The sequence below is a fragment of the Nannobrachium achirus genome, assembly GCF_963921795.1.
Source record: "Nannobrachium achirus genome assembly, chromosome: 20".
NCBI classification, from domain to species: domain Eukaryota; kingdom Metazoa; phylum Chordata; class Actinopteri; order Myctophiformes; family Myctophidae; genus Nannobrachium; species Nannobrachium achirus.
The window spans coordinates 27,420,377-27,432,345 of record NC_137827.1 but is presented as its reverse complement, the minus strand read 5'-3'; the positions used below and the strand labels follow the sequence as shown (position 1 = coordinate 27,432,345).

Here is an 11,969-nt window from a genome sequence, read left to right as displayed (position 1 = left end):
TCATAGCTCGGTGAGGGTGATCTGGAATTGACCCGGTGTGGCTTCAGAGATGTCGATGAGGAAGGCGGATTGGTTACTGTAGTGTTCAATAATGTTGTCGTCCATGTTGACAAAGATCCTAAAAAAAGCAAGCAAGAAACAAATCAAAGTTAGAGGTTGCGTAGGCTAATTGGGTATGGAGAAAAAACACAGCACAGTCAAGGTGTATTAACCCTTCTAAATAATTTCTTCTGCCCTACATTTCATTTTCACCGCGTGGTGATAACAAAGGTTCAGGCAGTTCAATTGTTGTTGTTGCTCAGTCTAAGGAGCAACATATAATTTGGGCCAAAGGATGCTTGTCTGAAAAAATACAAAAGAGGAGACACTTTATGTAGTCACCACCACCAAAGGTAGTAAATCAGCTCACTCTACAGTATCATTGTTTTTCCACCTGCAGCACATGCTAATCTGTCTTTGCTCTTTGGGTCTAGTGTGACTGAACTAACTGCCAGCTCATGCTACCTGCCCGCAGGGACAGTGCTGATTGAAGACAAGAGCAAAGCAATGGGCGGGAGCGGTGTGCGAGAATGTAACCCAACCTGTTAGCTTAGACGCTCCCCCCGTAGGCGCTTGCTAGCAGCATTAGGGCAACTTCCTCAGGGTGTTTCTGTCTCTGACAGGAGGTCTCCATAATCTCTAAAGTAAAGAGGTCGACTCCTGAGTCCTGACATAGTGTGATTAAATCTTTTCTGATCTTGTCAATTATTATACAGGAAATGACCAGACTTTAAACTATGATCAATTCAACAGCAAGATAGACTAAGGCAGTGGTTCTCAAACTTTTGAAATTTGAAGGTCTCCCCTTAACTTTGACAGTGTACAAATGGATTTAGACCCCCATAGAGGAACCTAAAGAGTCCCTGTAATCCACTTTGAGAAACACTGGAATAAGGGAGAATGGATGCTTTATTAGCTTTTAGACATATAACATTGACATGATGTACACCTTTTTTAACAGTCACTGTGTGGTTTGTTGAGGGGGGGGGGGGTAATAATCATATCTTCATGGACAGCATACACCCTGTGACACCATCGTATCCTCAAACGCTAGTCTCATTTATGAGCAAGCAGTCACCCAAAGTAATAAAAAACAGCAACTATCATGCTAGGGATCTCTTTCACCACCAAGAAGCGACCAGACCACAGAACTTCCCGGTGCTCCGATGAGATCAGATTATAAGAACATAAATAAGTTAAACAATTGAGTCCATGAGTCATCCAGCACAGTACTTATTGAGATCTTTCTGCCCTCCCTCATTCATCACTCTTTTGGAGGAGCAACAATTATCGCATTCCAGGAGATAGAGTATGGCTCGCTAACCTACCCACCCGGTCCGTCAACATTAGCTTCCCTGGAAGAGGCAGAGATTCAACTCACTGACAGCAAAGCCATCACGGTCTTCATCTGCTTCAGGGGTGAGTTGGTGTGATTGAAGAAGCTCACCAGCTCAGCCCTGAACAAGACTGATGTCATGTGGTTGTATATGCTGGTATAGACGATATGTGTAGTTTGTTTAACTTGAATATCAAAGAGCTTCTACGTGTGCCTCTATGACTTTCAGTGAGTTTCGTCATTTATTTTTGGAGATCAGCATCAACTGTGTCACTTCCAGTGCAGAACTTGATTTTTCTTTTTTCTTTGCAATGGAGGCAGAGATGAAACCATCAACCTACTTACATGCTGACTATATTAGCCCCTCCCCCCCTCCTTTTTTCCTCTTCACCAAATCGAGAAGTTGCCTCAAAAATGACACTCACCCTCTTTTGCACTTCTTGAAAATTTTCCCAATGGTGTCCTTTTGCATGCCATACTTTTCTGAAATCTGAGGAGAGACAGAGAGGGCGATATGAGAGGAGAGTTAGTACTCATCATCACCTGCCGCAAGAAAGACGATATACATGAAGGATGACAGGACCTAAAGTTAAAAGATCATGTGCAATTCAAGTCAATTATACTCTCTCTCTCTCTCTGTGCATGTGTGTGTGTGTGTGTGTGTGTGTGTGTGTGTGTGTGTGTGTGTGTGTGTGTGTGTGTGTGTGTGTGTGCGTGTGTGCGCGTGTGTGCGCGTGTGTGTGTGTGTGTGTGTGTGTGTGTGACTTACAGCTTCTCTCAGGCCTGTCACTGTTGGACTGTTGAGCATGAGTGCATCGAACACTTCTTCGGTCTCTGCTCTCACGTACAGCAGAACTATTTGTCAAAAGGGAAAAGTCAAGGTTAGACACTGATGGAGAACATTTAAATGTACTTAAATTTTGTCACAGTACAACAGGAGCTAGAGAGTAATATGTTGTTGCAGACAAATTACATATTTAAACTTTGTATATTTATGAGTGCCTTCATACCTCTATTTGAGTCGTCCTTGCGGGCCTGCTTGCTGGGAGGAGGGCTACTCTGGTCTATGTCGGGATGCGACCTCTTCCTAGAACACCTGGGAACACATAACCACACACACATTAGATCCAAACAATCACAAAAAGGCCAATCTGCAGATCGCTGCAATAAGGGCTGGTCAATGTATTGAAATTATATTGATGTTGTGATATGAGACTGGATATTGTCTGGCATAGCTTCAATACATTACGGCAGTGGTTCTCAAACTTTTAAATCTGAAGGTCTCCCCTTAACTTTGACAGTGTACAAATGGTTCCATTTGTACACTGTCAAAGTTACAGACTTGTAAGGGTCAATTTAGACACCCATAAAGGAACCTAAAGAGTCCCTGAAATCCACTTTGAGAACCGCTGCATTACGGTGTTCATAATGCATGCCACATGTTCTGGGCGCGTTCGAAAATACAGCACTGAGCGCACTGGCCAAATACAAACTAATACGTGAGTGTGCTTGGCGTGGGTATTTTCAAACTCGCCCTCTGTGTGAGGCGCTACTGTACTCTAGGTAGATGCTTACCGTTCCACCTCATCCAGGGTTGTCGGGGGAGCGGCCTGTAGAAAACAGAGAAAGGAGGCAAAAGACAGATCAGTTACACGATTAGAAAACAGCTCGACTGATAAACAACACATTGCTTAATGTCCATGCCATTGTCTGTGCCTGTTACACACATGACAAGGAATGTTATCAATGCATTACGTCTGCATTTCCCATGACCGCTTCCTGGTGTATCTAAATGTGGGCTAAAGATGAAGGGCGACAGATATAGAACAATGATCGTCCTGGGCTTTTATCGCTCTCACCGATCAGAGACGTTTGGTTTCCTGACAGACTGTACAGCAAAACATTTGTCAAAGTAGTCCGGCTGCTTTGTCGATGTGTCTATTTGTCTGTCTCATCTGTCTATTCTTTGCGTCTGTTTTGTAAGCACCATTATACACAATATATTTTTTATATAACAGGTTATGAATGGCTTTCCCTGCAGCCTTGTTTAAATGAATAGCACATCTCCTCTGCCCACTAAAACGCACACAGACACACACACGCATGCACGCACACACACACGCATGCACGCACACACACACACACACACACACACACACACACACACACACACACACACACACCACACACACACACACACACACACACAGACACACACACACACACACACACACACACACACACACACACTACAGAGTGTGGGAAAACGGACATGTCTGAACAGCACCCTCACCACCTTCACTGTCTTGTGTCAACACAACCCATAGAAACACTAGAGGAGAGGGGCGCTCTGTGTGTGTGTGTGTGTGTGTGTGTGTGTGTGTGTGTGTGTGTGTGTGTGTGTGTGTGTGTATGTGTGTGTGTGTGTGTGTGTGTGTTGAGTTGGAGAAAGAAATCAAGTGCTGCACGAGTCAGGTGTTTTTCTATGTGTGTGTGTGTGCGTGTGTGCGTTTGAGCTCGTGTCCAGGTGTGTGTATGTGTTTTTTGTAAGCCCCCATAGATTAATCTATGCGTCAGTCAGTAGTAGGCGTCTGTACTTGCGCCTGGTTTCGACTCAGAAGAAATATAACAACGGCTCAGCCAATTAGCTTGTCTGATGGGAGTTTGGTGTCTCCGCTCACTCTCGCTGACTGACGCCCTCCCTGCCCACCCCCCCCAACCCCCTTTTTCCCACTACATACTTTCCCACACTTCTTTCCCTCCCTCCCTCCCTCCCTCTCTCTGTCTCTCTCGCTCTCTCCCGTGTCTGTCCCATTGCCTGCAGGGTAGCTAGGATTGGGAACACGATTCACTCAACGCTGTGATCGCAACACCACAGGGGGAGAAACAGAGAGTGCAAGGGGAAGGATTATAAGGAAAGGGAGAATCGAGGACAATAGAAGGAAAAAAATATGAAAACGTGGAGGAAAAGAGTGGTATGTGGTGAACAAAGTTGGGAGAGCAAACGTGGGGACATACCAAGCCACAGCGTTGCAGGTTGGAGAGGTGCATCTCTGGGATGAAGAGCACCGGCTGGGTGACATGGTCATCCATGGTCTGGAGGAAGGTGCATTCATTGCTCATGGAGCTGGACACTAAGCCCTTGTTGGCTAAAAGAGACATAGAGGGAGAGCACAATGTTCAAAATTTGACATATTTAAACATTGCATATTAGGCAATATGAGTGTAAACCAGGGGTCTTCCATGTTTTCAGTCCAAAGAAGCAACCTTTTCATATCACGATCATCAGTGTTTTTTTGGACTCATGTCAATTTTTGTTTTCAGATATTTAACCACTTGAACCGTCAATAAACTTGACCTTTCACTCTGTATTTAGTCTGCTCCTCTTCCCCTCTACACCAAACCTCTTTGCCGAAAATCTTTGCCGATCAACAAGCTCACAACGCCTAGCGCTGCGAGGCGTTGTGAGCTTGTAGATCGGCTATTTTTGGCACAAGTTCTCGGAATATGGATACTAGAGTTCAAGTGGTTAATATAAAAAAAGGGAAAAAAGGGTCCCTCTGTTGAAGACCCCTGGTGTAAACACAATAGCTGACAAATAGTATATAAATGATCGCGATGCAACACTCGCACAAAGTACAAAACATGGTATAAGCATGGTTTAAGAGAAGCTGCGTGTTTGCAAACACTCACCGCTGGTATCGTTACAGTTCTTGGCCCCCCTCCTCTTTGACCTCTTCCTCTCCTCATCTCTCATTTTCCTCTCGGCACCCTGTGGGGTAACATCCAAAAACACATGGTTAGAATTAGGAGACAGCTGTTTGTTTTTTTATTTAACCATATTGACGTAGGTGTAATAAGACATTCCTGGGTTTGGGCGTGTGGCAACTCGGATCTTGTTAAAAGTGTGTACAAGTGTACAACTTCTCTATAGGATTGCGTGTTATTGTAACAGGACTGTCTTTCTTTACTCATGTGATTGAAAAGTGACTGGCACGAATTGGACGGATGAAGAAATAGATTCAAATACATAGTAATAATTATTTCAAAGTATATTATTTGTACTGTTATGGGACTCGTGTGACCTACTGTACCTTATCACAGAAGATCTTGATCTGGCAGGCAGCCCTGTGTATGAGCTGGTTGGTTCCTGTGCTGAAGTCATATGTGTCTATCTGTAGGTTGAGTGGCAGTCCCTTCACACCCTTCTGTGAGGAGAAGTCAGTGCTCAGGGAGTTGATGCCAATGTACACCTGCCAAGAGAAAAGGAGAGGAGAAAGATTGGTTACAGTTTACTGTACTATCATTACTTGCAACTTCTCCCAAAGCAATTCCTTAATTAAACTAGCAATGTCGCCTAGCCCGTTTCGTACCGACCATTCACAAACAGTGAAAACTATGTCGCCGTTTCAAATTATTTGACCACTGATTTGACACTCGTGTCACTCATGTCACTCATGTCACCCTAAAGGAGTGTCCTATTTTGAGACAATAAACGGTTACCCAGGTAACACATGCCAGATAAAACACTATGGTGTGATGACATCTTCTTGGACCGAGCCTCGGGAGAGACAAATAGACAGCTGAGTGACGGTGGCAGCTTTGTTATTAAGAACTGTGACTGCATGTCTGAGCTGACAACGGTCTCTGGCGTGTTGCTCATGCTCATTCATTACATTCAAAGATGGCCTGTACGTGATTCCTACCTATTCTATTCATTTATCTTCCTCCTGTTTCCTCCATGCATCCTCCTAATCCCCTCTAATAATCCCCTCACTTTTCACCCACCCTCTAATATCCTGTTATGGTTCTCCCTCTCTTTCTCTCTCTCTCTCTTTCTTGGCTTTCTCTTCCTGCTGCAGGTTTTAAGGTGGCCCCACCCGAGCGCCTTGGGGCCACTGAGGAGGTGGCAGTGAGATGTGGCCCTTGCCTGCTGCACTGACAAGAGCCCCAGGGACAAACACATAACTGGGATTCCTCTCCTCCCTCATTTACCACTTCTGTACTCCCTGCCTCCTCGCCTTTTCTCCTAAATTCGACTTGTGCTTCCTCCTCCTATCGACGTCTTTGTTGTTTTGATCTTCAACTCTGCGGAACTACAATGCGTATTGCGTCCGAGTTTGATCTTCCTGCCCGTGTGTGTGTGTGTGTTTGTGTGTTTCTGCAACAACAGCGTATGCTCATATTCACCTTAGCCTCTTCATTGGGGTTCCAGATGAAGGAGAGAGCATTAAAGGCCACCTCCTCTACGTGGCTGATGCCACTGAACACTTCTTTATAGTCGGCTGTGAAAGAAAGACAGAAAGAAATAGATGTTTACTTCTCAGACACACACACCACGGCACACAAGCAACATCCTTTAATTTGATGTGTGCTTTTGTCACCAGTCCAGAACAATGAATGAAAAAATGTACTGTTTGCTTTCTGTTCCAAAGAAGAGGAGGGGGCTCATGGCTGTGTGTTTGTGTGCTTCTGTTACTTAAAAGCGTGAAATACATACCTATGTCAATGACCCTCTGCTTGATGGTAGGCTGACGTGCATGCCAGTGGTTCCAGCAGCGGAGCTGCACCTCTGGGGTCCTGTCATTTTCAAACACAGCCATGACCACCGTCTGTGACAGAGAGAGAGAAAGAGAGAGAGAAGGGATTAGCTGTGTTTGGTTGTGGGTCTTCATGCTTGCCTCCAACTCCAGGAAAACCCAGCTTGTCTCTTTCAGCCATTATCCATTCATTCATCGCTCGAAATCCCTCTTTTCTATTGGCACTGTCATCAGCGATTAGCTGGTGTGTATGCGCTTGTGTGGGTTGTTTTTATGGCTTTTTTTCACCCAACAGTGTTTACGGTTGTCACCTTTGGCTTAAAAGCCTCGCCACACCTTTGCCTGACCTTTTCATATACTGCACTGTGAAATCCTGAGTGTTAGAACCAAATGTACCAAATGTTAACCATGTAAGCCATATTGCAAAATGTTCAAAAATAGCCCATCTACAATTTCACAATGTTTCGAATTGTTACAGGGCTACTGCACTCAGACTCATTGTGCCACCACAGTAAAAAAAAGAAAGAAAAAAGGACGGAAAAAAGGCCATGACAGCGCGTTTTATTTGTACCAGCCCAGATTAGTAGGAAATTAGTCACCAAGCTCCAAGGGAGGGGACAGAGATTTAGGGAAGGGTTTTACCTGGTGGCACGCAAATTAATTTGTATATCCACGTGTCTAAAATAAACCTTGAGTGATGGATGCCACACTGAAAAAACAATCATGAAGTGTTGGAACCGTGAACGTTTGGTTACACGCAATGACAGAAAGGTGTTGCGTAAATGATCTCACTAGCCATGGTTGACACCCAAATACTAAATATTAATGAAACCAAACAAACCTTTGTTAAACAATTGCTTGAGTGGTAAAGTAAAACCGAACTCACCTTGACCTTGGTGACTGCAAGGCCAGCAGTGCTGTCTATTCCATGGAGGGTGATGGGGTAGAACTGGCCCTTGTTCAGGTAAACCATGGGCAGCTCACAAGACTTGGGCGGGGTGGCCGGGGGAGCGCCCAGGGTGAACTGAAATTCACTCCTGTACCCCTCGGGAGGGGAGCTGGTGTAGGAGTCTGAGTAGACGGGGCTAGAACGCTCCTCGGAGAAGGGGTCGCTGTAGGGAAGAGCCTGGAACACACAGAAGATACAAATTAACAGACCATCATTTGTAAACTCTGAGTTACAAATAGATAAATTAACGCTGAGGATTTAGCTGTGTAGCACAAAGAACTATTCAACATAAACTCCGAACTCGGCACTGATGCTCACCTCTGCGTTGGCCTCGGGGAAAGCGCCCGCAGGCCACTTCTGCAGCAGCAGAGTGTCAAAGATGTTGTTGAGGTCCTGCTTGTCGTAGGTGTCTGCCAGCACACTGGCTGTGGTCAGGGTGGCATAGACGTCCGACGTGGGGGCCACCGAGATGGGCAGAGAGACGCTCTGCTTGGCGGGGCTGCAGATGGGAGACGTTAGCGCCTCCTGGGGGAGGCTGGATGGAATGTTCATGATACTGGGGGGCGTCTCCAAGGACACCAGCTCGGGGGAGGAGTTACTCAGAGTCCTGGGGAGAGAGGGGGGAAATCAGAAAGGAGGAAAGGAAGAATTTTTTATTACTCATTGTTGCTGAATATCTATTCGCTTGAATCAATGTGTTTAAAAAACAATAAACGCCTTAAAGGGCCTGGCTGAATGGCTGCAGTGTCTCGGAAGTAGAAGCCCATACAGAAGTCTGTGCACACAACTTCAGGCAGACAGATCCGAACAAATGTGTCAGTCAACAGAAGCACTTCAGTTCTCTTGTTTTCCAAAGTGTCTCAGCACACAGACTGAACTACCGTGAGTCGACTCGCAGAAAGACGTGGTCTGAGTCGGGGCGGGGAACTGTTTGTCGCTTAATCCAGTTTTTATTCTCCAGTGTTTGAGTTTCTCTCTGGATTGTTTAAAATGTTTGAGGGGGATGACAGTGTGCCCCAACTGAATGACCATTTCTCACCCTCCGCACATAATAAAACGTGGAAAATTAGAAAAATCACTGGAACAGAGGATGTTGAAATGAGAGAGGGGCTGTTGCAAAATTTTAAAGAGAAAGAAAAAAATGGTGGAAAGAGGGAAGACGAAATGGCTGGATAGATGGATGAGGGCAAGGATAAGTGGAGGTGTGGTAGACAGTAATCCCGTTGACTCTGTTTGATTTGAGGATTACCCTCTCACCTGCTTCTGACCTCTCAAGCCCTGCCTTTTCTCTTTCCCCATCTTACTCTCTCCGCCACTCTTTAGACACTTGACTCATGACAATAGAGGGAAAGGAGAGAGGAGTTTCACTCCCAAATCAGATATAGAAGAGTGAATCCCATTCATGCACTCACCTCTCTGTTGGCTTGTAAACACCGCTGCCATTGTTGCAGGGAGGCATTTTGTAGTCTTTAATGTTCTAGAAAAAAGAAGGGAGAATTGAGCAAAAACAATATATTAACATAATCCCAATAAAAAGTCGAGAAAGAAAGAACATTTCTGAAGTGAATTGTGCTGTGGATAAGTTGTGATGTCTACCTTGCACTGCTCATAGAGCAAGGAGAGGGTCGACATGTCCTCTGGCGGGTGAGCTCTGGACTTGGACCTGCTCAGGTCAGTCATGGGGCTCTCCAGATAGTTCCAGGAGTCCATGACGTAGTTTGTGTAGCGGTTATAGTTGAAGTTCTCGTTCTGATGGACCAGTCCCAGAGTCCTAGAGAGGCACAAGATTGCACATTTAGATTTGATAGTTTAAATAATTACAAAAATAATCAACCATTTAAACCCTATTTGGTTAACTGGAGTCCCCCAGGGCTCTATACTAGGTCCCCTCCTGTTGTCGCTCAACACTTGAACATCTTGTGTTCGCCCCAGAATCGTGAAACTAGGGTTCGAGTGGTTAAAACACATATGACCAGAATTCTAGCGTACACATACAATTCACCTGTTCTTCCCACAGGTATAACCCCACTCTGGACAATGCAAATGCATGCCATTTGAGCGTGTTTGTGTGTTTGACATGCAGGGTTTGACAGGGTGAGAGCAGCTGGAGTTTAATGGCAGCCCTATGAGCCTCTGAGCACTGCACATACTTGCCCCTGAGCGAGGAAGGTTTCGATTGCAAAACCACAGTGCTGAGTAACATCTCTCATAGGTGCCGAGTGTCAAGAGAGTTCAAAAAGCCCAGGGCCACACACACACACACACACACACACACACACACACACACACACACACACACACACACACACACACACACACACACACACACACACACACACACACACACACACGTCTACAAAGTAGGCACAACTGGCTAAATTAACACTGATGATTTGACTGTGTACGGTACCTCCTATGTCAAGAAAGGAAACCTATTAATAAGTGTGTGTGTCTTATTATTTGCAAGCACGCACAAAATCCTCACAACAGATTAAGAGATAACTGTGTTCTTCCATAAATCAAACCCCCACCACCTGCCGTATCACAACAATCTACACACTTGAGCGCGTTCTGGGTTTTCATGGTATCTCTAAGCCTTATTGTCTCGAAAGCCTGGGTTTTTGAGGTGAGGATATTTGGCAGAGGAGGATAAAGGGACAGATGTGTTTGTAAATTCCCTGGCTACTTGGGATAAGCCCCCCATCATGACTTTTGCTCAAGTAGCCAGTAAGCAAATAGAAGCAGTTTACTCTAGAGATCAACAACTAATTAAATGTGCTGACAGTGGCAGAAGACCCCACATCTTCTACTCCAGGCAGGGATGGAACACATCAATGGATTTCTCACCAAGCCAAGGAATAATAAGCACAAACTTGATTTAACCACAACACTTGAGATGAAATAATACCAAAATGTTCACAAAATATATGTCAATATTTAAAAGCTGTTCTCTTAATGTTGTAGGATGACGATATAATAACATAAAAATACAGCACTGTGCTTGGTGCCAAAGACAAAAAGATCCAGCCCTTACAAACTCACGATGACACCTGCCCTATGCACCTGTTTAAGTCACAAGTCTCTGTCATTCCCCTCACTTTACAACCACAAGACAGCTAAACACCAAACAATAGTGGCTCCATTAGCTACTCTCCGTTTACCCTTTAACACAAGCTGAATGTAACTGTTTTTACAGACACAGAGAGTCTCCTGTCTAGGATTTCACCATTATGTAATTCAATGCATTTTTACATGCTGTCATTGCCCTGGTCCCCCTCCAACACCTCAAGAGTAGAGTCTTATTTTCCCTTGTCTCCTTTGTGCTCTCTGGCCCCCTAGGTTTAGTGTCAACACAACGTGAACCAGACCCGCTAAAGCCACAGACCTGTGTGTGTGTGTGTGTGTGTGTGTGTGTGTGTGTGTGTGTGTGTGTGTGTGTGTGTGTGTGTGTGTGTGTGTGTGTGTGTGTGTGTGTGCGCTTGAGACTATCTGTATCAATTTTCTCTGTAAAACACCCCTTAAAACGGGACTCTTTCACATGGGGGTCTCATTGCAAAGTGAAAGAGGGGGGGCTAACTCTACTCTCGGCCCCTTCAGTGGGCATAATCAATCAAGTCATCTCATTGTAAATACATAAAAAAAATACGAATCACAAATATTTGGGGTGCTGACATGGAACCAGTTCATTTATCCATGTGTAACTCGAAGAGTTAAGAATAAATTGGAAGCCCAAATAGAAACCCAAAGTTTTAACAAAATAACTTACTCAGTATCTTTGGTCATGTCTTCAGTCGGGGTCACGGTGGAGATATTTTCCTTTAAGGTTGTATTCTCTTCTTGTCGCCAGGTGTGTGTTCCTCTCTCAGAGTATAAGTCTAGTCTAACTAACAACTGAGATGATCTGACATGTCTAGATGAGTCAAGAGTTGTGATTCCTCCTCATCGGTGCCCAGATTTATTTAAGGCCGGCAGGTAGTTTCTCCCACTCTTCCTCTGATTGGCCGAGAGCCTTCAAACAGGTGTCTGATAGGACAGGTGCAGAAGGATTAACCCTTCCTGGGCTGGGAAGAAACTAGAAGCTGAATGTGTATGAATGAGCATGTTG

The 11,969-nt window shown here is 44.9% G+C and overlaps 1 protein-coding gene across 1 annotated transcript; it reads right to left on the bottom strand.

Annotated features, from left to right (window-relative positions):
- grhl3 (grainyhead-like transcription factor 3) lies at positions 1–11,647 on the bottom strand (the record flags this gene model as incomplete). Its single annotated transcript, XM_080750952.1, has 15 exons — positions 1–118; positions 1,801–1,865; positions 2,145–2,230; positions 2,386–2,471; positions 2,951–2,982; positions 4,394–4,524; positions 5,069–5,147; positions 5,470–5,628; positions 6,566–6,660; positions 6,876–6,987; positions 7,802–8,041; positions 8,183–8,471; positions 9,277–9,341; positions 9,461–9,635; positions 11,631–11,647. 15 exons carry the CDS (start codon positions 11,645–11,647, stop codon positions 1–3), a joined length of 1,749 nt encoding a protein of 582 aa, XP_080607078.1.
- Positions 11,648–11,969: the final 322 nt, after the last annotated feature.